The following is a 26459-nucleotide window of genomic DNA, read 5'->3' as shown; positions in this document are numbered from 1 at the left end:
CCTCTCTGGGAATCAAGGTCTTCTCTTTTGCAAATATGCTCAGTAAATGGAGTTGTTTTCTAGAGCTTTAATTTAATCGAATCATCCATCAAATGGAACTGACTTACAAAAAATATAAGCCCACTGGACTGATTCAGATAGGGGATGATTATAAATTACCTTGCTTAAGAATTATTTTTTACATATTGATGCTGGGAAAACTATAGTTCTTTTTCATTTCTGATTTGTCAGCAGCCCTGAGAGGATCATTACTAATATGACTCGTGTTTTGTATGAGGCTGAGCAATTTTATCAAGGCCAAGTGGAATTTTGTCATTTGGGATGACAATCAATTTAAAAAAGACTATTCGCTATCAGTTAACTCATGTTTCCTTAGCATTTCTTGCTTTGCAACTGGTCTGCAACCTTAAGACCAAAACTGTACAAGTCTCATTGAAGGTCAATAAATAAGCATAAAGATTAAGGAGGTAAGAGAGAGATTAGTTGGACTAACCAAAATAATGTTAGTTCCATTATGAATATCCAAAATATACATGTTCTTCAGGACAAAGACCTGACTACATAAAAATGAGAATGCTTCACAGATTTTGAAATTAACCATTTGCTATTTATAGCAAAGGTGCTGAAATTTTGTAGATATGGAAAAAATCTCCCTACCTCCCAGGCGTGTTTATTACAAATGTGACAAGGTTAGAAATTCTAACTCTAAGATGGGACAATCTCATCACCAAAAGCTTTTTTCACTGTGCAGTGTGCTGGTTTGTCATGATTCTGGTTAGCTTCAGAAAAGTAAACTGAATGAAGATATTAATTGAAATATAATGATAATGCTGGTTTTAAATATACCTTTAGGCAGTATATGGGGAACTTAAATGGAAAAAAAAATGCTGGATTTGGAGCTGGGTAACATCAGTTCAATTTCCAGCTTCATTTTCTGGTTTGTCAAGTTATACATAACCACCTTTTTATTGCAGATTTAGATTCAAGCTCTTATTTGTAAACCTGTTAAGCTAAGCCATATATACCAATAGTTGCTCAATGTTAATTTTAAACCTACAATTTTTTTTCAAGAAGTGTGCTTAAGATTTGCATCACCTTTTATCAAAATATTTGACTATTTACCTTGAATAGAAAAACATTGAGAAGACAGCAATTTGTCTTGGATGCAGGAAAGGTTATTGATTCTGCCAATAAAGAATGGATTGTTGGGGCAGCTAGGTGGTACAGTGGATAGAGCACCGGCTCTGGATTCAGGAGGACCTGAGTTCAAATTCGACCTCAGACACTTAACACTTACTAGCTATGTGACCCTGGGCTCACTTAACCCCAATTGCCTCACCAAAAAAAAAAAAAAAAAGAATGGATTGTTCTTGGGGACACCTAAAATTTCTTCTCCACTAAACACCTGCCTAAGAGAAAAGAAGCTTAAGTTATAGCTGGAGAGAATGAGATTAGACAAAAGAATTAGTGGGCTGAAGATTCTTAAAGGTTAAAATGGATTGCCTAGGTGGTTCATAATGATTTTAGATGATTTCATCATACGATTCTTGTGGTGGTATGGGAAGTAGAATGAAAAAGGCTTGGAGGGTTATCTTTAGAAAACTTTGGGAGGTTATTGCAAATTTATTACTTTATGATCATTTCAGTGTGTCTAATGTGCACATGTCCCTAGGGTAGGTGCTGATTCTAAATGTTAAGGCTTTCTGGTTCTTTACTAATCTACTCATTTGGTTAGAGCAATAAACTAAGATGTCCATGGTCACAGTTATAAAGAATTAAAGGGCAAGTAATTTTCTTCTCTATCAGAAGACATCCTTAAAGTCTATTGCTTTATAATTAAATTGGAGAAGAGACTTGTTTCCCCTTTCTTTGTATCTTTAGCTCTTAGCATAGTTCCTCAGTATCTAACAGAGTGAGCACTTAATAAAATGCTTGTTGACTTGACTTAACTTGGATAAAGTGACTGTCAGAATCCCTGCAAATTTGTTCTCACCCTAGGTAAACTAACCCCCTCAAAGTACATTTCATTCTGTTGGTGTATCAGTAACTTCAGTAGGTAGATTAGTATTAGATTTGGAGTTAGGAAGATAGGGCTCAATCTCTTTCCTCTATACTTTGGCTGTGTTACCAGGGATAAGTCGCTTATCCTCTCTGAACTTCAGATTCCTCATCTGTAAAACCTGCAGTGCCTATCTTCCTGGGTTGTAGAAGTCACCTGCAAGTCAAGACATCACCCTCCTGATGTCATTGTTCCTCTTTGAGAATAAAGGATGAACAACAATAAGTCATGAAGCTCTAACAAGATAATATGTAAAGTACTTTGCAAATGTCCGCTAATACCTTTTCACAGGGTATCCCAAAAGTCTTAAAGCAGTTTGAAGCTATTAAAGTTTAAAACTGCACTAAAGACTTTTAGGACGTCCTCTATACAAAAAAAAAAGTTTCTATTAGAAGCTTGTGATATTTTCAAAAATACTTTTCAATTCTACAAGCATTTACTAGTGCCTACTACCTGATAGACACAGTACTAGATGCTGGGGGAACAAAGTAAACAAAACAGTCCTTGCCTTCAAGGAGATTTCCATTATGACTATTTTTCTTCCTGCTTGGAATTTAAAATTTCTTATGAGACTAAATAATGCAACAAGTAGTTTTCCCTCAATACCATATGGTTCACCTCTGCTGAACTAAAAGGAACGTTTCATGTTTTTGGCCTGTACTTCTGCCTATCTAAAATGTGAATGAGAATTCTTTCATCTCAAGTGTGTTTGGAAGTGAGTCAGTTTCTCCTAGTACACTCTGTTCTTAGCAGCCTTCCAGTACCTTTCCTTTAAGATTTTCTGATTTTTGAGATGTTCTATAATTAGAAAACAGTTCGACCTCAGCTGCTTCCTCATACCTAGTTAGTCCTAAGCACCTCACAGTGACCTCCCATGTTCATCAAATTGCCCTTGAGAATAAAGCACATCGACATTTAACTGAAATAAAAGGCAATCAGGTAGAAGCGTTTGTGGACGATTGCATGTTAGTCATCTGTTGTTATGAGTCCTTGTCACACGAGTGAATGCTTGGGGATTTGGGGGATGTTAACATTGTCCAACAGAGGAGGTGGGGTGGGATGGTGGTGGTATCGTATCGTAGTACAATGACTCTAAAAACAAAACCAAAAAACAACCCCAAACAGATGAAGTGGCAATACAAAGAGTTGGTTTTTTGTCTCTCTGGGTTCTAAGGGTTATAGTCCCTTGTCTTCAAGGGAAAACACTCAGCTGTTCTTAACCAAATTCGGGAAGATGAGTAGGGTTGAGTGCCAATGGAGGGCAGGTATTCTGTTTACTTGCATGAAATTCACTTAAGTTATTGGATAGCATAGTGTAGTGTGTTCAAAGTTGACTTGGAAGACAAAAAGACCTGAGTTTAACTCTTCCCCTTAATACATTATTGCTATGTGACCCTGGGCAACTCTTTTATCTCTTGGTGCTCTGTGCAACTCTCTTAAGTTGCATCTACATTGGTAGAGGGAGTTTTCCTACCTAGGAGTTTTCTATATCACTGGATTTCAATCAGCATATTTAAAAAACTATAACATATCTATTATTGGGGAGGTAGCATAGCATCATCAATGGAGAGTTAGTAAGACCTGGGTTCACATGCCACCTCTAAAACTTACAGGCTATGAGACCATGGACAAGTCACTTCACATCATTGAGCCTCAGTTTCTTCATTTGAAGAATGAGATAATTAAATGAGATTATATTTGTAAAGCACTTAGCTCAGCGCCTGGTACACACTAGGTGTTTATTCCCTTACCTCTTTCCCCTTCATTTGGGGTGGGGGGGCGGCAATGAGGGTTAAGTGACTTGCCCAGGGTCACACAGCTAGTAAATGTCAAGTGTCTGAGGCCAGATTTGAACTCAGGTACTCCTGAATCCAGGGCTGGTGCTTTATCTACCTTCATTTGCTAAAAAAAAAAAAAAGGTGGGTGGGGGAGATAGCTAATGCTACCAGTAGGTCTTATCTGATAGGGTTGTTGTGCTGTTCAAATGCCGTTATGAATAAAGTACTATGTAAATGTCAGTTGAGAATAGCAGTGTGGATAGGGAGTTCATTTTGGAACTGAAAACTTCATCTTACATTGAAGTCTTGTCTCTCACACATACTATGTATGTGACCCTGGATAAGTCACTTAACCCCTTGGTGCCCCAGGCAACTCTAAGACTAAGATTCTAAGAGCAGATTTCATTTCACTTGATAGAAAATGTTTCTTTCTTGGGAGTTCCAGCATCAGTCAAATCAGATTCTGCCCCCCCCCCCAAAAAAAGTCAGTTGTTATCATTATTAAAATCTAAGTCAGTGGAAAAACTGGCTTCAGTTGACAAAGTTCATATTGCAGTAAACTTTGCTGGAACTGTAGACATTTAACTGAGTTGTTGGAAAGGGCAAAATTATCTGAGAATTCTGCTATTTTTAGGACCTTTTCCTGCTTTACCTGTGTGACTCAGAAACTCAAATAGTTCATTGAGGCTCTCAAAGGCTAAAGCAGCCACCAACAATGTGGCAGAGAGGTATAAGGCTAGGGGATAATAGTGGAGAGATTAGCTCAGTGTCTGGCAGTTGTCAGGGGCATAAGTACCAAGTTTTGTGCCCAGAGAAAACTACCTACAACACTCCTGGGCCAAGCAGATGCTGACTTTTAAAGACAGGTTCAGTTGAGAAAGAGACCTAAGACAGAAACATACTGCCATTGTACCTTGGATATGATTCTATGGTGGGAGGTTAGAGGCTCTTGGATATTAGTCCCTGTGGGTGGAAAACTCTTTCAGGATGCTTATTGCTATTGAGGAAGCTGCCACCAGGGGAGACACCAGGTCAGGGCTTGAAAGGAGTTCACCTAAAGTACATTTTTATGTAGGTTTTTTTTTTTGGGGGGGGGGGGTGCATAGGGTAGGAAGGGGGCGGGGGGGGGGGGGGGGAAGTGACCAGAGACAGAGACTTCTAATTTCAATGAACTATTCTTACTAATTTGGTTTTAAACTTATTTCTACACGCTAAAATACTTTCAGCATCTTCTAAATTTTGATAGCCTAAGGCAAAGCCCTAATCACCTTGTGTTAGTTATAGCTTTGGCAATTGTAAATTACTAGGAATGAAGTGAAAGTTTCTGAGTAAAGATATGGTTTGGCTGACTTTGGGTCTAAGGTTATCTCAAAAAACAACTGTATATTAGAGGACTGACTTTCTTGTACAATAGAAAGGACTCTTGTTTTTTTACTTGTTGATTGGTTGTTGGTGTACTTGGTTATTGGTGTGCTTGATGCTCCCATCTGACCATCTCTACCACTTTATTTTTTTAATCTCTCAGGCACAGTTAAAAATAAGGACTTACAGGGGCAGCTAGATGGCTCAGTGGATAAAGCATTGGCCCTGGATTCAGGAGGACCTGAGTTCAAATCTGACCTCAGACACTTGACACTTACTAGCTGTGTGACCCTGGGCAAGTCACTTAACCCTCATTGCCCCGCAAAAATAAGGACTTACCTTAAAGTGCTACTTAATTAAATTATATTTTAATGGTGTACAAACGTACAATTGTTCCATTTCACAGACATTTGAGAGGTTAAAAGGAAAGAAACTGCATTCTTAAATCTCCCTACCCTATAAAGTCTCCACAAACTCTTGGGAGGCAAGCTTATCTGGCCTCAAGGTGCAGAAGACAACTTACAAGAATGGAAATGATGCACAGAGAACCCAGATTGTTTCTCTACCTTGAATTTGTATCACTGAATAACACAAATGATACTTTAATAAATATCCCAAATGTTGGGCCCACAAAGTAATTGTGTCCTTTTGTCCAAGAAACCGAGGAATTCTGCCCATTAAGTCATCAGAGTCTCCCCTGTAATTCTGTGAGGTAGATTGGAACTGGTGATCTTCCCCTTTTGCAGTTGGCAAAACTGAAGCACAGAGACCTAGCTACTTCCCCAGGGTATCAGGGCTGGAGAGAGGTTTTCTCTCAAAGCCATAGATAAGGAATAGTGAGTGTGGACTTCACCATGGTAACCATGGTGGCAGATCTTTCTTTTGGTTTTTGTTTTTCAAATTGTGAATCAGAGTGGAATGGACATTTTCCTCTTACTTTTAGGCATCTTTGGATTGGGGGTGACAGTGCTTGTTTCTGAAATAGCCAAACAGCTGTCTGACTTTTTACATGGACAGTTGCTTTGGTGCTAAGGTGAGATTTAAATGTCCCATTTCAAATCAGCCCCAGTGACTTCAGGATGGTTTATAACCAATGTTTGTTAGACCTCCAGTTCAGTATGCTGAATGAGTGGCTGTGAGCAAAGCTGTTTTTGTTGGTGAATTTATTAATACCTGTGTTCAGGTGAAATGTTCTGGAATACCAAACCTGAATGACAATGAAGAGAATAAAGAGAAGATTCCATCGAGATAACAAAATAGCCTTGTATCCTGGTGGGGGAGGGAAAGGGGATCTGGGAAGTGAATAGTTTTTTATATGTCATAATTCTTCTCTTTTTCTTCCAGTCCATGCTGATTCCATGATGGAAAAATTAATCTATAATAGCAGCTGATATTCACCCACAATTTTGCCTTCCTTCAATAAAGAAGTGCAGAACACATGGATTCATTTTCACATTGTTCCTTTCAAATTGATTGAAGTCTGTGCGGGGAACCATCTGGGGAAGAGGCTAAGCTCAGAATGAGGTAGTGACCCAATCACAGTTAAATGTAGTTGGATTCAGCATCAGACAGCAGCCATTCAAGGTGGATAAGCTTTCTGGTAAGATATCACTGACATTTTTGGCGACAGTCCTGGTGGATAGAGGAAACCCCGAGCCAAAGAAAGAAAAAGAATTAAATGAATTTTCTAATAAGCCAATAAGGCACAAAGACAATAATTTTCTTCTGAAATTAGAACCATGGTTAGACCTACTAAAATTGCCCCTGGATGGGAAGTCATAGACACATAACTCATTTCATTCCATCCAGTACAACCATAGACAAATGACTTTATATATCCAGTTATTTATCCCTTCCACATTGTAGGGGTTAGGCGTGCAGTGCCCCTGCAGTCTAGAAAATCGATGTAAAATTTTTTGGTCCTCCCTTTGTACCATGAAGGAGTCTGAATTATTATGATATTAAAAGATAAAATGTTGCTATTTTAGGCATTTCTGAGTCTCTAAACTTTTTCTTTGTTGTCCTACTGGTCTTCATGTGTCATATGTGGCTTATGCAAAACTTCCCCCCCCACCCCATTCCCATTAATTTCTTATGCCGACCCACTATACATTTAAACTGCAATGGGATAACTATGTCAGGCCTTCCTGATTGGGACCAAGCCTTCCCCCAAGGCAATGTTCATTGCTATTGCACCATGGAATAGAAGATCTAAGGAGCATAGATTTAAATATGCAGGGGACATTAAAAGCCAGTGAGTCTAAGGCAACCAAGGCATAAAAAAGTAACTAGCTCAGGGTTACCCATGTCTGAGGTGGGTTTTGACTCTTTCTGATTTTAAGTCAGGTGCCTCACAAATTTGTCTGGGAAAAGGAAAGGGACATTTTACATCTAGGGCAGGATATTATTATCAGTTCAATGATTTTTAACCAATGCATTAAAGGTTTGAAATGAACATTAGATCTTGACCTCAGTAACAAGGGAACATCTTGATCTCAGGGCCACAGGATGGGAGGAATGGGGGATGGGGAGGCCTGTTCATTACCTAAAGGAAGCCAAAATGAAAGGTTGAGGTAAAAAAGACTATACAAATGCTGAGACCTGACATTTTCAATAGGCCACATTTGCAAAACTTTTCCTTCCTTGGTATATTACCTCCTTGAGCTTCCTCTCAAAAACTTCAATAATAACAATGTATCCCTAGGTCAAACTCCATCACATGCCTCTTAATAATGGAATATAAAGGAAATTGTAATCAAGGGTACAATACCTGGTAAATAGGTTTTGGCAACAGGTAACTAGCTCAGTTGTGTTGCTAGGTGAAGTTGAGTTGAAGGCATTTTCTAAAAGACTATAGCAATCTATCTCCATGGGTGGGCTGGAGAGTATGCCTGGAAATTAGAATGACATTCATTTAATTAATTAAAGAACTAAAATCTTTGTGTTCCCAAGTTTCTCCTCTCCCTCTCCTACTCCCCACCTCCCCATTCCCCGCCCCCATAGAGCTTTTCAATTTCTACCCACTCTCAGTACAATAGTGGGACCATTTCTCAGGCTTTTTTTTCCCTTAAAAAATAAAATAAAATAAATCCATCCTTTAGGCTCAGGTAGGAGACCTAAATTGAAACACTGCCATCTGGTGGGCATTAAAAGATAGGCAAGGCAGGGCACGTACCAGCAATACAGGCTGTCATGAAGCTAGCTACGGTACCGGCAATCAGAGCTCGAAAAGCGACTCCGGCGATGTCCCGCTTCCTGGAAGGAGCCATAGATGCTAGGGAATACAGAACAAGTACGGAGTTGTTAGGGGGTTCAGCTAAGGCTTCCCTCAAAATGTCTTCAGCAGGAGGTCTGGGGGTTGGGCTGTTCAATGCAGGTAACTTCAGAATAGAGGAGCCCAGGGTTCCCTTTTTAATGGTGAGCTCCTCAAAGCCGGATAGTTTTAACTAGGAAGGGGCAACTTGATCTTTCTTGCAGGGTGCTGAAATTTAGAGGCCACCGACAGCATTACTGGATCTTCAGCAGGTAAAAATAAGAGTAGCACTTAATTAGCAACAGTAATTTACTTAAAGTAGAAAACTACCAGATGGCATGGTTCCTTCCATGAATGGTTACTTGACCCTGCCTCACACTTCTAGGATCTTGATTTCGATCTGGCAATCTAGCTGAATTTGTCTTAAAAGGTTTATTTAAGGGTATCTTGTATGCTGCTCGACACTAGGCACATTTTCCCTGGGATCCAGAATGGCTAGTTATGGCTCTGAATCTAACCCACTAGAAAGGGCTAAGGGTTTTATGCTCAAAAGCATAGCTTTGCCTAGGGATCAGGAAATAGTCTATATGCAACAGAATTCCTATGATTCATCAGAAATAGAGGTATGCATGGCAGGATAGATGTTGGAGGGGCAGTTTTATACACTTAAATATTTTGGGGAAGTTGTCTTGAATGTCAACACAAACTCTATAGTAGTGGTCAGATGAATACAGATATAAATATGAATATCATATACATATATAATTATAGAGATAATGATACATATACATGTACATAAACACACACATGTATACATACACATATATACACATGCATATACACTCATACATATATATACGTATACACATATATACACACACACACACACACACACACACACACACACACACACACATATATATATGGGTGTCTTTTTGTGGCATACGCATTCATTGCTTTATTGTTCCTCTCCTACCTCCCCAGTGCAGGTGAGGTCTTTTTTTCTGGTATTAGAGAGAATGGGACAGATGGAGAAACCAAGCATTTCAGTTTAAACTGCATCAAAATCACACAGAAACAAACACATTGTTACTTACAGAGTCCTCCAATCACTACTCCCAGAGAACCAAAATTGGCAAAGCCACAAAGGGCATAGGTGGCAATGGTTTCAGAGCGAACCTGGAAGGCAAGCAAGACATACCCAGATGAGAAATGACACGGGCTACAACTGGGAAACATGCACATATAGAAGTTCTGGGGCCTGACTGGCACTCCCACAGACTATTAAAGCAACAGTTATACTAACTAAAAAGAACACTATAATGTTGCATCAGAGGAGCTCTGCCATTTATTACCAATGTGACCTAGGGCAAGTCATTTAACCTCTCTATGCTTTCATAGAGAGTTTCCTAGTCTGTAAAATGAAGAGACTGCATTAGATGACCTCTAAGGTCCCTTCCAGTTCTAAATTTATGACCCATGTAAGTCACTGTTGAGCTTGGTTGGTGTGGTTGTGTCGTCTGTCGTGTTTGACTCTTTATGACCCCAATTGGGTTTTCTTGGAAAAAATACTTGAGTGGTTTGCCATTTCTTTCTCCAGCCCATTTTACAGATGAGAAACTGAGGCAAACAGGGTGAATTGATTTGCCCAAGGACACACAGCTAGGTAGTGTCTGAGGCCAGATTTGAATTCTGGAAGATGAGTCCTGCCTTGATTCCAAGCCCAGTGCTGTAATCACTGTGCCCCCTCGTTTCCTGATGACCTTGGTATATCCTTATATTTCTCAGATGCCTAGGAATAAAGTTGCTCTCTGCAGAGGAAAATCTACAGAATGAGGGCTGGCTGCTTTGGATTTTCCATTTACTAACCAAGGCCCTGTGATTCATTTTTCTTTGCAGGAAATAAGGAACAGCATAAGGGTTAGCAATTTTCCTTGATGACTCCCACTCTCCTCTCTATTCGGATACAAAGCTGCCAAACTCAGCAGGTGGAAAGAAAGAGCAGAAATGAAAGCAGACATGGAGGCTGTTGCTTTCTGCCCAATAATCACTTTACATCCTCACCCTGACTGGAGTATCAGACCTCTGGTTCATCCTGGCCAGGTAACAAGCCAGAATTCCACTGCTTCTCTGTGTGATCTTAGACAAGTCAAAAGTTGTGTTGTTTCTCTCAAAATCTCTGCAGTGAGAATTCCCCATAGGAAGTTCAGAGGTCGGGGTGATACTCCCTGAATGTAGGGTCTTACATGAGCAGGCCTCAAGAATTGCTTTTAATCCTATGATTCTACCATTGGGTAAGGAAGGAGGGGGAGACAAGTCATAGGGATTCATAGTGCTGGGCTGGATTCAGACAGCAGTCCTATTGTCTCTTCACCTATGGCTTTGAAATAATATTAACAAGTAGAACTCTAGCCTTACTTGTTTTCTCCTATCTCTCTATCACTCTATCCATTTATCTATTCATTTACCTATCTATTTATTTATCTGTTTATTTGTTCATTCGTTTTTTTATTTTTTGTGGGGCAATGAGGGTTAAGTGACTTGCCCAGGGTCACACAGCTAGTATGTAGCAAGTGTCTGAGGTCATATTTGAACTCAGGTACTCCTGAATCCAGGGCTGGTGCTTTATCCACACCTAGATGCCTGTTTTCTCCTTTTAGAGATCTGCCCAGTTTGGAAGAGCTTGCAACAGTCTACTAGAAATATGATGGGACTCATGAGACAACCACAAAGATTAAAAAGAAATTATAGGGATTATAGATCTTTGAGTAGGAAGGGTCCTCAGAAGCCATTTAGTACAACCCCCTTCATCTCTAAGATAAGGAACCTAAAGCCTAGGGACACTAAGTGACTTGTTCATGGTCACATAGGAAATAAGTATCAGAGGGTGGGGACTTGAAACTCCACAATCAATGCCTCTTCCATCCTATCACCCAGTAGATAAAGAATGCAACTGATGCCTGAACCTTTGTCCTGCAGGATCCTGGAACATTCAGGCTTAGGTCAAACAAATAGGGAACCATGTGTCCCTTCCACCCCTCCCCCCTTTGCTCATTAACTAGATTTTTAAGCCAGCATTCAAGTTGGCTGAATGGGGATGGTTAAGGTTTCCATTTGTTACAAAGCAGCCCCCCCCCCCCGCCCTTTTCTGCTTCTGAGAACCCCTTTGTTGATATTTTCAAACAACACACATATGGCAGACAGGGGGGGAAATTATTTCAAGTATTCATTTGGTCTACTTTTCCTGGAAACGCTTTTGTTTCTTACGTCTCCTATCTCCCTCCCCCTCTTGCTCGGGACTAAGGACTGTGTTCTCTCGCTCTTTACATTTTGTCCAATTGCCTTCAAAAGCAGGCGATCTCATGGCGGGGGTGTAGATGAGAGGAAGAGGGAGGGGGAGGAGGAGGAGAGAGGGAAAGAGACAGGGAGGGAGAGAAAGAAGAGGGGAGAGGGAAGAAAGGGACAGGGAAACAAGGGTGAAATGGAGAGAGAGAGAGAGAGAGAGAGATAGACAGACAGAGAGGAAGGGGAAAAGAGGAGTGGAGGGAGGGGGAGAAAGGGACAGACAGATGGGGGTAATGGGGAGAGAGACACATAGGGAGGAAATGGGGAAACAGGGGAAGGAGGGAGAGAGGAAAAATCAAAGGAGAGAGGAGAAAGGGAGAGGGGCTTCTCTTTGGGGGCTGAAGGGAGAGGCAAATACACACAGATGCAGCCATGGCCATGTCACTGTGCAGGTTTAAAAAGAATGAGAGGGGCCAGCTAGGTGGCACAGTGGATAGAGCACTGGCCCTGGATTCAGGAGAACCTGAATTCAAATCCGGCCTCAGACACTTAACACTTACTAGCTGTGTGACCCTGGGCAAGTCACTTAACCCCAATTGTCTCACCAAAAAAAAAAAAAAAAAGAATGAGAGGAAGGTTAAGAAAATCTGTAGTGATCCCCTATTGTTTGTTTCTATAAATGTACAGAAGAGGTGGTAGAAGGAAAAACTCACTTCACTATAAATGTAAAAATGAGGCATGTGCTTTTATGTGTTTTAAAAAAAATAATCCTTATTTTAAGAGAAGGAAATTAAGGGATTAATAAAGTTATAGTGGAAGTATCACTGGTTTTGGGATCAGAAAACTGAGATTCCGATTCTTGCTCTCCTTCTAAATACCTTTGGTGATGACCTTGGACAAGTCTCTTAACCTTTCTAGTTCTGTTATGTCATATATACAAGAAGGAGTTTGGCCCAAATGGGGGCCTTGATGGCACCACAAAAGGACTGTAGCTCAATCCAAGGACTGCATGATTAGCAATCAGAGAGTTAAGTATCAATTATCATTAAGTAGCAAAATTATACCATTAAATATCAAAAATGAATCAATAGAATGTAATTTCTTTTATCTATGGCAATGCTTAGGACATAGTAGGAAGTTAATAAATGTATGTTGATTGACTGGTCCATCATAGATTAGCAAGTTATCTAGCAAGGACCTGAAGCAAAAAAACCAAAAAAACAAAAAAACCACAGAACATTTGGATTGGAAGAGTGGCATGGTTTATATATAGAATCCCAAAGGTTTGATGTCTGAAGTTCAGATGGGGGGAATGGGATAAGATTAAGTTAGTTTAAGAAAGTAAGAATAACTATTGAGAAACCCTTCTTATCTTCACTGGGGCCAGTCCTGCCAGGAGTGAATGGTACCATGGAGCCCAAAAAGAAATAATCAACCTCATATGGAGAATCTTCTATTGAGAAGCAGCCCTTGTATTTAAATCATAGTGAACCATATTTTATGACTTGTCTAAGGAACCCTGGGTATTTTCCAAACATTTCACCCTTACAGCACCCATAGGGAGTTAAATGGGATTTATTGTTATCCCCATTCTTACTGTTGGAGAAACGTATTTATAGGCACTAAATGATTTCCCCAGAGTGATTTGGTAAGTAGGATATTTAGAACACAAGAGTCCTAACTCCAGTGGACATTCTTCTTTTTTTAAATGTCTGAGGGTGGATTGAGGGAGTAGAGAAGGTAGAAGTAAGTTTCTTGAAACCTTGATAAAAATCAGTTGGTTTTACCCCAATTTTTTTTTGGTGGGGCAATGAGGGTTAAATGACTTGCCCAGGGTCACACAGCTAGTAAGTATCAAGTGTCTGAGGCCGGATTTGAACTCAGGTCCTCCCTGAATCCCGGGCTGATGCTTTATCCACTTTGACGCCTAGCTGCCCCCTTTACCCCAATTTTTAATCAGCACTTTTGTTCTTAAGTTGCACTGGTAATAACCTTTTCACAAAGCTACTAGGGGTTGCCAAGGTTGTAGGCTCTCTTGCATTATGCAAGACTATTTACTTTCAGTGATTGGAAGTTGGAATAGAAAACATTTTACTTGATTAAGCCTATTCTCTGCATTTGGTAAGGAAATGAGTCTATACCCAGTGCTAACTAAACATGAAGAATTCTTATGGATTCTTATGGTGGGGGCCCCTAGTGGTAATTAAGATTTGTTGCAGCCAGAGAAGGAGAAACTAGAACAAAGAGACTGAGTCAGAAACAGCTGTATTTGATGATCAGGCAAATCTCATTGCTAAATGTACAGGACAATGTCACCAAATGCAAAAAAGTCAATAATATGATCAGGGGATGGTGAGACTAGGAGGGTGAGCATTTCCCCATTCACTCAAGCAATTCAATATAAATTATACATGTGTAATCATGTAAAACATTTCCACATTAGTCAGGTTGTGAAAGAAAACAGACAAAAAAACTTTAGAAAGAGGAACAAAAAAAATTATACTTCAATCTGTATTTAGATACCATCAATTCTTTCTCTGTAGATGGATTGCATTTTTCATAAATCCTTCTGATAGCATCCCGCTCATCATCCCTTACAGCACAATAGCATTCTATCCTAATCTCATCCCAACCAAGACAAATTCCATGATGAAAAATGCTATCGGGGCAGCTAGGTGGTGCAGTGGATAGAGCACTGGCCCTGGAGTCAGGAGTACCTGAGTTCAAATCCGGCCTCAGACACTTAACACTTACTAGCTGTGTGACCCTGGGCAAGTCACCTAACCCCAATTGCCTCACTTAAAAAAAAAAAAATGCTATCCACCTCCAGAGAGAAAACTGATGAACTTGGAATGCAGATTGAAACATGCTTTTTAAACTTTTTTTCTTTTGCAACATGGCTAATATGGAAATGTTTTTAAACTTCATGTGTAAAATCAATATCAATTTTCTTGTCTTCTCAAGGAGGAGAGAGGGATGTGAGGGAGAGAATTTACATGTAATTGGGGAAAAATAAAATACTAAATAAATACTATAAAACAAGCAAATGAATGTTAATTTTTTTTATACACAATTAGGAATATTTAATGAAATTAAAAAAAAAACTTCTGAAGGCCACTTGGATGGCTTGATGGTTGGACTTCTGAGCCAGGAACACCCAAGATGAAATTTTGCCTCAGATGCTTACTATCTGTGTGATGCTGGGCAACTCACTTAACCTTTTTAAGCCTCAGCTCCCTAATTTGCAAATTAGGGATACTAGCATATATACCTTGCAGGATTCTTGTGAGGATTAAATAAGGTAACACACCTCAGAAATGGGCAAATGCTACAGAAAAATCCAAGTCCTCGGGTCCCTAAAAGTGTTTTATATACATATATTTATATGTGTATGTATACATACACACATATTTTAATAACTATTTCAATATAATTGGTTTCCTCTGTAATCCTATGCATTTTATTTTATTCACTTAAAAATATTGTTCAGAAAAGGGGTCCACAGATTTCACCAGATTGGCACAAAGGTTAAGAATCCCTGTGTTAAAGGGAGCCATTGTAAAAACACTGAGCAGGCAAGGTAACCTTCGGGATGGTGGCTTCACAGCATCATTATCCTTAGGAAACATTCTCTTGAAATAGAGAAGCTTAGCATCAATTCAGTGCCCTACTGGTCTATATTGGAAACCCTATTAATAGATAATACATAGTCCTATGAATTTACCCTCTAGAGCTTTGAATAATAATAATAATAATAGTTAGCATTTATGTAGTGCTTTAAGGTTTGCAAAGTATTTTACAATTATTACTTCATTCTATTGTCACAGCAACCCTCTATAAGGTAAATGCTATTATTATCTCCACTTTATAGATTAACTGAGGCCAAGAGGTCAAGTGACTTGCTCAAGGCAGTAAAGAAGTATCAAGTTGATGGGGGCAGCTAGGTGGCGCAGTGGATAGAGCACCTGCCCTGGAGTCAGGAGTACCTGAGTTCAAATCCAGTCTCAGATACTTAACACTTACTAGCTGTGTGACCCTGGGCAAGTCACTTAACCCCTATTGCCCCGCAAAAAAAAAAGTGTCAAGTTGGATTGGAACTCAGATTTTTCTTACTTCCTCACCTGGCTTAGGGGATACAACTCTGTCCTGTAGCTGGGGCTTTATTCACCAAGAAAGTTGAATTTGCAACCATTATCCCACTAGGGAAGGAAAATACCAGAGACCCATGAGACAGCCACTTGATTGGGAGGTCAGGATGCTCCAAGGCACTAAGACCCTTGTGGCTTGCTTAGATAAACCCCTTTTCCAAGGAAATGATAAGCTGTATCCTCCCTTCCTCTAAATGAAGAAAAAGACACATGAAGACATATTTCCCCTGGGTCCAAGGGCTGTCTGTAACTAGATCATACAAGCCTTTGTGTAATATTTTGAAATTTGGAGTCTTGAAAAACAGCTGCAGTATGAACCCTGGGGACAAAGAATTCTGCTGCATTTAGAAGGGAGTGTGTGGCCAACTTACAGACAGCATAAAAAAGCAAGATTAGTGAGAAATAATTCAAGCTATCATCAAATTTCAGTCTGTACCTCCAGAATCTAGTTTGCTCTCTGTTCTCATAGGCTCAGGAAGTTGTTTCTGCATCTCCTCCCTCTTCTTACCTCAATAGTCTTCTGGTTAACCCACTATGCTTCTTTTTTTTTTTTTTTTTTTGCATCAGAGGACTTGGGTTCAAATCCAAACTTGACCAGCTATATGACCTTGGGCAAGTAATTTAAATTCTTGGGCATAATTTTAGCATCCATAAAATGAGAGGGATAGACTAAGTGACCTTAGGCCCTTTCTAGCTCTAAATCCTAACATCCTATGGATGTGAGTTTTCTATTAAACTCAGCAGAGGCACACTCCATTCTGCTTTGTCTCCAAGTAGTAACAAGAAACAAAGCAACAACCAAAAATTGAGTGACTACAGCCAACAACTGAGTTCCCCTGTGTTCCATAATTATTATTATGCCCTTCCAAGTCAGAATTCTGGTACATGTATTGCAATGACAGTCCTTTGTCCATCCTTTCTATCCTACCCTCTCCCTGTCCCCTATGTGTTCAGAGTCTGCCTCCCTGCATTGGAAATAGCACACTTTTTAAAAAAATTAATTAATTAATTTTTCCATTACGTGTAAAGATAGTTCTCAACTTTTGTTTATACAAGCCTTCCAATTTCAGATTTTTCTCCCTCCCCTCCCTCCCCCCTCCCCTAGACAGCAGGCAATCTGATATAGGTTATATATATATATATATATACACATAATAACATTAATCCTATTTCTGCATTAGTCATTCTATAAGAGAAAAATCAGAGCAATGATGAAAAACCTCAAAATAGAAAAAAACAGCACCCAAAACAAAAGAAATAGTATGGTTCATTCAGCATCTATACTCCACAGTTCTTTTTTTTTTTTTCTTGGATTTGGAGATCCTCTTCTATCACAAGTTCCCTGGAACTCTTCTGTACCATTGCATTGGTGAGAAGAATATAGTCTATCACAGTAGATCAACACTCAATGTTGATGATACTGTGTACAATGTTCTTCTGGTTCTAATAGCATACTTTTTAATGGACATCTCTTTGAGTATCCCCTACTTAATTTCACCTACAACAGTCTCTGAAAAGGGGTTATCAGAGAGTTATAGGAGTGAACTAAGGAAATAGCTGTTTTTTATAGGAATGGGTCTCCTTTCAAAATCAGCCTGTCCCTTCAAAAAAAGTATGACCCCATATTCACCCTTAGAACTGGAAGAGCTTGGAATACAGAAGGGAATGATGGGGCAGCTAGGTGGCTGTGGATAAAACACCGGCCCTGGAGTCAGGAGGACCTGAGTTCAAATCCGACCTCAGACACTTGACACTTACTAGCTGTGTAACCCTGAGCAAGTCACTTAACCCCAATTGCCTCACCAAAAGAAGAAGAAGAAGAAGGGAATGACTCTGACTCTAATCCTCAGAGGAAGCCAAGAAGTAGGCTATACACACTTTAAAAAAAAAAGGGGGGGGGCATCTAAGTGGCACAGTGGATAAAGTACCAGCCCTGGATTCAGGACTCGGTTCAAATCTGGCCTCAGACACTTGACACTTAACTAGCTGTGTGACCCTGGGCAAGTCACTTAACCCTCATTGCCCTGCCAAAAAACAAAAATCAAACAAAAAAGCAAAGTAAATTTCCATGGCCAGACTAAACCAGAAATAGGGGGAAAATGTACACCTAGGTCCATGGACTTTTTGCTCACCCCTTCAGGCCTGTTCTCTCATGGGCCTATGAGCAATAGGCAACATATATTAAGCTCCCCAGTAGATAATTTTTTTTTCTTTGTTAGGTATTGTGCTAGGTGATGGAGATACAAACAGTTGGTGCTTAATAAATGCTTGATGAATATAATGAAATTTTTTATTCTGGTGGGTAATAGAGAAACTATTACATAACTGTTTTTTGGGTTGTTTTTGTTTTTGTTTTTTTTTGGTCAATTCTTGGTTTAAAGCTGAGTGGTCTGTAGGGCCTTGTGTCAAGGTTGCCTCACTCTACCCAGGAAGGAGAAATTTAATTCCATTCTTTTTCCAGTAATGCTTGTGTTCCCATGTTTTTTAGAATTGGTATGACTACATATCAGCCATCTTTATAGGCTTGCATGCTTGTATAGAGAGCCAGAAATTTGAAACTCCATGTCCTTGCAAGGATTCATTAAATAGCTTTCTCTCTCTCCTCAAACAAAATCGTTTCCATTTATTAAGTGGGCTTCAGCTAGCTCACTATCCTATCATCCATTTGCTTTTAAAAATCTTTGGGGAAGGAAGAGTCCATTGTTCCCAACCTTTTTGAAGGTAATGTCATTAATAGCAGTAAAGGCCATTGGTTTGTTCCTCTGTTACAGCTTGCTGTTACATGATTTCCCCTCTCATTTCATCTCTAAGGTCCTCAATGAATCTTGCATTTCTGGATTGTACTTTTCACTGTTTCTTTTTTAACCCCCTCACAACCTGTTCTATAGAGAGAAAGGATGAATGGAGGAAACAAAAATTTACTAAGGGCCTGCTATATATGTGCCAGGCACTGTGCTATTAGCACTTTACAAATGTGATCTCATTTGGTCCCCACAGCAATCATGTAAAGCAGGTGCTACATGGTATAGTAGTAGCTAAAAAAAGAGAACATGGAAAAAAAAAAAAGTCTCACATATTATGCGGCAGCTAGGTGGTACAGTGGATAGAGCACTGGCCCTGGATTCAGGAGTACCTCAGTTCAAATATGGCCTCAGACCCTTGACACTTACTAGCTATGGGACCCGTGGCAAGTCACTTAACCCCAATTGCCTCACAAAAAAGAGAACATTGCAACTGCACCCTCAAATGAAGCCTTGGGTATTTTTGCTTCTACAGTCACCACTTCCTGTTTTAATCCATCACTCGATTCCATTCCTAGCCATCTTCTACCTATCCCTTTTAAATGTCTAGTTCCAATATCACCTCTTCCAAGAAGTTTTCCCTGATTTTCACCCACCCCTTTTGCCTCTCAGACTGATTTTACACTTTTCTAATCTCTTACATGTATCCTTTTATACAATAGTTATTTGTACATCTACATATCATCTCTCCCCACTAGATTGTAAGTTTCATGAAGGCAGGAATTATTTCCTATCTAAATGTGGTATATCCACAGCACCTAGCACGTTTGTTTTAAAACACTAAGTGCCTAATAAATTATTTGTTGAATTTGGCAGTACTTTATCATATAATTAGGGTGATTGACTTTCATTGTTACCTGTGTCAGAGTTTGGCACAATATCAATGTAAACCAGGTTCCAACTAATCCAAATGATCTTGCCCATAGTTTCCCATATCATATATGGAGAACTGGAGGCTATTTAAGTTCATTCTTTCCAAGTGATCACATAAATGTTTGCCTTGTTTGCAGGTTAAGGATAAAGTCAGGATCACCCCCAAGAAGATTTGATCTAATGGGTGAGCCCCAGGGCTTTATTTTGGAAATTATGTCTCATTCCACCTCTTATTCCAGTGATCTCTACTTTGTTAAGCACCTTGAGGTTCCCAACCAGAACCTACCTAGCTATCATCTAGTAAGAGAAAAGAATTCATGATGAAGGGGACTCTAGATTGTAGGACTCGATGAGGCCATCCCTAGTATTTCATCAATTGTGATGACAAATGAAACCAATGAAAGAACATGAGGACTTGCTCACCACCTATATATCCCTAGAGCCTGTGTAAGAAAATCCTCCACCAATAATACTGCTACCAAACCTCTGTCCTGGAGTCTGTGGGAAGGCATTCTAGGAGGAATAATGGTGCACGGATACCAGTGATGAGCAGTGGCTCATCATGGCAAAGGGAACCTGAGCCTGCATGAAAGGCCATGACCCTGGAATGATAATGAATGAGTCACTATCTTGCTGCTCCTACTTTACTTTCTGCCCTCCCAGATATTTTGGTTGGTCTCTCTCTTAGGCTAATGCAAACAGAAATGATTCTTCCAGTCCTCTCACTTGACTTTTCTCTGGCTGTCAGCTATTAAGGACTTCAATTTATCTTAACCCAATATTGTTTTCTGATTTAATACTGCTCATGACAAATTCACTCTATAAAAGCTGAGAGGAAGAATGAAAATTTCCTAATGGCGTTTTGAGTTTACAGGTGAACAGAGTCTGGCATAAGTTGGGAAAATCAGACATAAGCACATTTGTTCCAGGGTGCCTAATTAATTATAATTAGCTGAGAGACTTTCTTGACAATATGTGCAACTGACATCATTTGAAAATGAATTCATTGTATGGGATTTCGTTTCCTCAACAAATGTACATAATGTATGTCTTGAGAATGTGTGAGAATATAGAGAACTGAGCATTTCATTTTAAGAACACTGAGCCCATATATATGTGAATGAACCTAGGACAAGTGTATGAGTTTCTGACAATACGTATACATGTGTGTGCACTGGCAAAGTGGGAATTAATTCTCTTGACCATTAGGGCTCCTCTCCACAATGCCATAATGCCCCTTACTATAATGATAGCACATATTAATAATATTAAAAGATAGCATGTAGAAAGAATGATATATCACATTGTGCTTCCGTTATTTCCCATTCTCATTTACCCTCTTCCAAAACTTCCAGTACTCTCCCCTAGTCCTGACTAGTTGGTGTAGGCTATATGATTTCACATATACACACATACTCATCACCAAAAATTTAGTCACAGGATGGTGAAATTTTCAATCTACAGCAATGCATGATGGAGAGGTAATAAATTGTACCAGTGGAGTTTCTTCAGTCATTACATCTTTCATCCACCACACTAGTATAACACAAACTTTGGCAGGTTTTAAGCTAGAAAGACTGAGCATGAGGGGAGTGGGGGAAGGGCAGAGAATTGACTTGTAATGTATATTATCAAAGGGCCAGCCTAGCTAAATTATTAGTGGAGGTTTGACAGATTATGATTTCATTGGCAGAAAGAATAACTCCCTCCTCTCAAGCCCCAACTCCATCCATCCCCCACACAGGCAATGCATGGGCAAATCTTTTTTTTTTTTTTTTTGGTGAGGCAATTGGGGTTAAGTGACTTGCCCAGGGTCACACAGCTAGTAAGTGTTAAGTGTCTGAGGCGGGATTTGAACTCAGGTACTCCTGACTCCAGGGCCAGTGCTCTATCCACTGCGCCATCTAGATGCCCCATGGGAGATCTTAAAGGCACTCACAACCTACTAGATACTGAGCATACTTTATGAAAAATATAAAATTACAAAAATGAATTACAAAAAAAGCAAATCTAAAACTGAACTAGTCATATAAGCTGGGGAACTGGGATAAACTAAGTTTTCCTCTGCTCTTACTTAGTCAAAAGACAATGGATCTCTGAGAAACATGACAAAATCTATTTCCAGCTCACTTAGCATGGGTAGATTCAGTGGGACACCAATTCTATTTTAAAGCTTAGTTCATGTAGTTTTAGCTTCCTTCTCAAACTATCCACCTCAAGTCACTTCATCTCTGCACCTTGGTTTCCTCATCTTTAAAATGAAGGGGTTGGGGCAGCTAGGTGGTGCAGTGGATAGAACACTGGCCCTGGACTCAGGAGGACCTGAGTTCAAATCCGGGCTCAAGACACTTGCCACTTACTAGCTGTGTGACCCTGGGCAAGTCACTTAACCCCAATTGCCTCACCCCCAAAAAATATAAATAAATGAAATGAAATGAAATGAAGGGGTTGGATCAAATGATCTGAGGTCCCTTGTATTTTAAAATAGAATATCTTACTGCCTTGGCACCATGGGTCTCTTGTATCCTGTGATGCTGTACAGGGTGGGTAGTAGAAAGAGTGTTAGACTTTTGGAATGGAATTACTTTTTTGGGGGGGGGTGCAAGGCAATGAGGGTTAAGTGACTTGCCCAGGGTCACACAGCTAGTAAGTGTCAAGTGTCTGAGGCCGGATTTGAACTCAGGTTCTCCTGACTCCAGGGCCGATGCTCTATCCACTGCGCCACCTAGCTGCCCCAACGTTAGACTTTTAAGGATACCTGGGTTCTAGTCTCCAGTCCACCACTGATTACCCATGTGACATTGATCAAGTCACCATATCTGTGGAGTTCGCAAAAAGTACATTCCTCTGAGTGGTAAAGATATGTCATAATATCATAGAGTCAGAAGTTACTCTACATCATCCAGTACCATTTCCCTTTTTACAGATGAGGAAACTGAGGCTTCAGAGAGTTTAGGTGACTTGCCTAAGTTTTCACAGGGAGGAAGTGATGAAATGGAAATTTGTTGAATATATTCAATGAATATTCATTCATTCTGAATCTACAGATTCCGAGCTCTTTCTACCTCATCCCAACATATGCCAACAGTAGATTTTTTTTTTAGTGAGGTAATTGGGGTTAAGTGACTTGCCCAAGGTCACACAGCTAGTAAGTGTTAAAGTGTCTGAGGCCGGATTTGAACTCAGGTACTCCTGATTCCAGGGCCAGTGCTCTATCCACTGCGCCACCTAGCTGCCCCAACAGTAGATTTTATTATTCTCTGCAGACTCTTACTAAATTCTCAGACAAATATCTTGGACTTGTTCCTACACTGCTCAGAAGAAGACCACCACTGGTCTAAGGTTTCTTGCTCTGTTCTGTTGCTCTGGGTTTCTTTCTTGAAATAAAACATTAAACACAAGTGAAGATACCATCTGGAAGGCAAAATAATGAAAGTACTTACAGATATATATTGTTGCACACCATTGACAAATTTGGGTCCAGCTAGTTTTCGCAATTTGATCATTTTTGCAAGGTGTTGGAAGGCTACAAATTCATTGAAGAAAGTCTTATATCCTATCAGTCCACCAACTACGAAGCTGTCTTCCCAGTCAACCCCCATCATGAAGGAAAAAGGCATGAAGACATAGGAGCAGATCACCTACAAAAACAAGGCCAGAGAGTGTATGATTCCTCAACCTAAGACTCATATGTAAAAGTAGTGTTCTTTGACATCTAAAGACATGATTTAATTCAAGCATTTGCTTGTGACAAGAAGGTAGGATTGAAATATGATAGTGCCTTGGTGGGGGATGGGGCTGTGGGGGAGATGGTGGTGGTGGCAGTGAACTGGAGAGAAAAGAAAAGATGTAGGTGTATTAAAAAGGGTTTAGATATATGGAATTAAATTTAAGGTGCTCTACAACATGACTCCCACCTACGGAAATCTTTCCAATCTTATTTCATATTACTCCTCTCCAGTCCAACTGGTCTGCTGACTGTTCCCTATTTACAACCCTATCTTCTTCCTCTGTGCCTTTGCACAAAGCAGTTTCCCATGTCTGGAACATATTCCCTTCTCACCTCCATAGCACTGACTCCCTAGCTTTCAAGATACAGCTCACAGACTATTTCTTACTGATTCCCTTCAGTTGCTGGTGCTCTCTCCCTCATGAAGTTATTTTGCATTTCTTTATTTACATTTGTAAATATTTGCCAGGTTAAATTGAATGCACATATGGGAGAGGTGTGGATTATTGGAAGATTATGCTTTATAGTAGCAGAATATGGGTCTTTATGGATCACAAAGCCTAAAATTTCAAATGGTTATTTAACACACTTAGAAACAATACCACTGGAGTGAGAATGTCTGAAAAAAAGATGTACCTCAAAATTCAGCTGAGGGTAGTCAAATATGCTCCCTAGCCAGGAAAGGGCTGAATTTATAAAAGCCAGGAGAGCCAGGAAGGCAATCAGGTTCACAGCGATGTTAGCCACCAGAGAGATGGAAGAGGAGGCTCCGTTGCTTGCTGCTTCCAGGATATTTCTTGAGTCCCTATACCAAGAAAACAGAATTCCAACACTCCTGGGTCAGATGGAGATAGCCAGAGTAGAGCCGTTTAGTGTCTCCAATGGAAAAGGATCCCAAACACTGCTTTAGTTGTACGGAACCTTTCCCCCTTTTTCCTATACATCAGACCTTGTTTCCATCCCTTCCTGTCTCTTGAAAAACCACCTGGAGGCAGCTAGGTGGCGCAGTGGATAGAGCACCGGCCCTGGATTCAGGAGGACCTGAGTTCAAATCTGGCCTCAGACACTTGACACTTACTAGCTGTGTGACCTTGGGCAAGTTACTCAACCCTCATTGCCTGCCCCCCCCCAAAAAAAGTTAACTAGTGACTGAATTTCTAAATCCAGTGGCCATTTTTCATTCCTAAACCTCTCTACCATTTGATTTTGCTAATTATCCTCCCCCTGGCACACTTTTCTTTGAAATTCTCTTTGCTTGACTTCCAAGGTAGGAGTTCTTATAACTTGGGGCCTATGGATGTGTTTCCAAAAATATTGAGAACTCTATTTTAATATAATTGATTTCCTTGTAATCCTATGTATTACATTTTATACCCGTAAAAGCATTATTCTGAGAAAGAGTCCATAGTCAAAGGGATCCATGATATTTAAAAAAAAAAAAAAGATGAAAAAACCCCTGTTCTCAGGAGTCTCACACCTAGCCTCCCACGTTCCATGGTTGTCCAGATGAAGGAATAGCTATTCTCTCTACATTGGTTTTTCTTCTTCCTTCCTTCCCCTTTAACCAGGTCCTCTTCATAGCTGTTCTAAGAACTCAGGATTCCTTCTCCTACCTCTTCCATGCATTTGCATCACCAACATCTATGCTTTGAAGGCTTCTCTCATTCAATCCTCTTTGGGGCCTTCCCTTTCTTCAAAATCTAGCTCATGTGTGGCCTCACATGAAGCTCTATGTCTAATCCTTCCCCCAATCCCACCCTACATCCCAGTTTTTAGTTCTTTCTCCTTTCTCAAATTCTATATATTTAATTCTTTGCATCCATATTATGTTCCTTCCTCACTCTGGTAGAACGTAAAGTCCTGAAGGAAAGGGACGCTTTCCTACTTGTCTTTGTATTCCCAGAGCTTCATATCACCAGTGCTTACATTTTTTTTAAAAACAGAGTTGACTTGAACTATTGGGGAGGAAGGTGGCAATAGAGCAGAGGCCACACAGGTTGAAGATCTGCTTCACAGTCTCTCAGCTGACTTTTCCATTTCTTCTAAATATAGGATTTAGAATTACAGACTATTAAAATTCTCTTTAAAGGGGCAGCTAGGTGGCACCGTGGATAGAGCACCGGCCCTGGAGTCAGGAATACCTGAGTTCAAATCCGGCCTCAGACACTTAACACTTACTAGCTGTGTGACCCTGGGCAAGTCACTTAACCCCAATTGCCTCACTAAAAAAAAAAATTCTCTTTAAAATTTGTATTTCTGTTCTGAATTCTCTTTCTACCAACACCTTCTGCCCCACCCAATGGGAAGGAAAGAAATAGGATACCCATTATACATTAGAATCATAGAGTATTTTAAAGAGAGGCATTGTGGTACCATGGAGGGAGTACTAGATTTGGAAGCAAAGAAGCTAAATTTGATTCCCAAGCTGGCTGTTATTTTTATGACCTTGGGCAAATCATTTGACTTTCCTGGTCTCAGTGTTCTCATTTGGGTTAAGCTAGAGCAGGTTTGTGGGGCTTTTTGTTTTGTTTTTGTTTGTTTTATTTGTTTTTGGTGGGGCAATGAGGGTTAAGTGACTTGCCCAGGGTCACACAGCTAGTAGGTGTCTAGAGCAGGGGTTCTTAATCTTGAGAAATCTGGTAAAGCCTAGGGACCTTTTCTCAGAAAAATGTTTTGAAAGGCTTAAAATAAAAGAAACCAGGGGGCACCTAGGTGGCGCCAGTGGATAAAGCACCTGCCCTGGATTCAGGAGGACCTGAGTTCAAATCCAATCTCAGGCACTTGACACTTACTAGCTGTGTGGCCCTGGGCAAGTCACTTAACTCTCATTGCCACCAAGAAAGGAAGGAAGGAAGAAAGAAAGAAACCAGTTATTAACTATTTTTAAAGATAGGGCCACCTATTCCAGGTTATGTGTTAATCCTTAGGCTAGAGGACTTCTGAAAATCCTTCCAGCTTTAAATCTACCATCCTGGAACCAGAAGGGACAGGAACAATCCTCCAGTCCAACCCACTTCTCATACTAGCTGAATAAAATGTTGCCCAAATGAATTTGTGAATTTGCTTTGTTCTCAGGGTCACAGTGTGCAGAAGTGCTGGTTGTGTAAGAAGTTATTGGATTCCTGAGCAATGAATACTCCCTGGAGGGACAACTCTAATATTGAACTTGG

General features: G+C 40.1%; 1 protein-coding gene across 1 annotated transcript in view; it reads right to left on the bottom strand.

Annotated features, from left to right (window-relative positions):
• Nucleotides 1-6362: 6362 nt before the first annotated feature.
• The window catches only part of SLC28A3 (solute carrier family 28 member 3), a 91478-nt gene continuing 71381 nt past the window's right edge, over nucleotides 6363-26459 (bottom strand). Inside the window, exons 13-18 of the mRNA XM_043977939.1 lie at nucleotides 23926-24094; nucleotides 23003-23200; nucleotides 9550-9631; nucleotides 8375-8473; nucleotides 7970-8090; nucleotides 6363-6831 (exon numbers count right to left, since the gene is read on the bottom strand). Coding sequence (XP_043833874.1) covers nucleotides 6714-6831; nucleotides 7970-8090; nucleotides 8375-8473; nucleotides 9550-9631; nucleotides 23003-23200; nucleotides 23926-24094 — 787 coding nt within the window. The 3' untranslated portion in view covers nucleotides 6363-6713. The remainder of the gene's footprint in view (nucleotides 6832-7969; nucleotides 8091-8374; nucleotides 8474-9549; nucleotides 9632-23002; nucleotides 23201-23925; nucleotides 24095-26459) is intronic.

Source organism: Dromiciops gliroides, chromosome 1 (assembly GCF_019393635.1).
Source record: "Dromiciops gliroides isolate mDroGli1 chromosome 1, mDroGli1.pri, whole genome shotgun sequence".
Classification (NCBI taxonomy): Eukaryota; Metazoa; Chordata; class Mammalia; order Microbiotheria; family Microbiotheriidae; genus Dromiciops; species Dromiciops gliroides.
The sequence above is the reverse complement of the archived record's forward strand: the minus strand, read 5'-3'. Positions and strand labels throughout refer to the sequence as shown.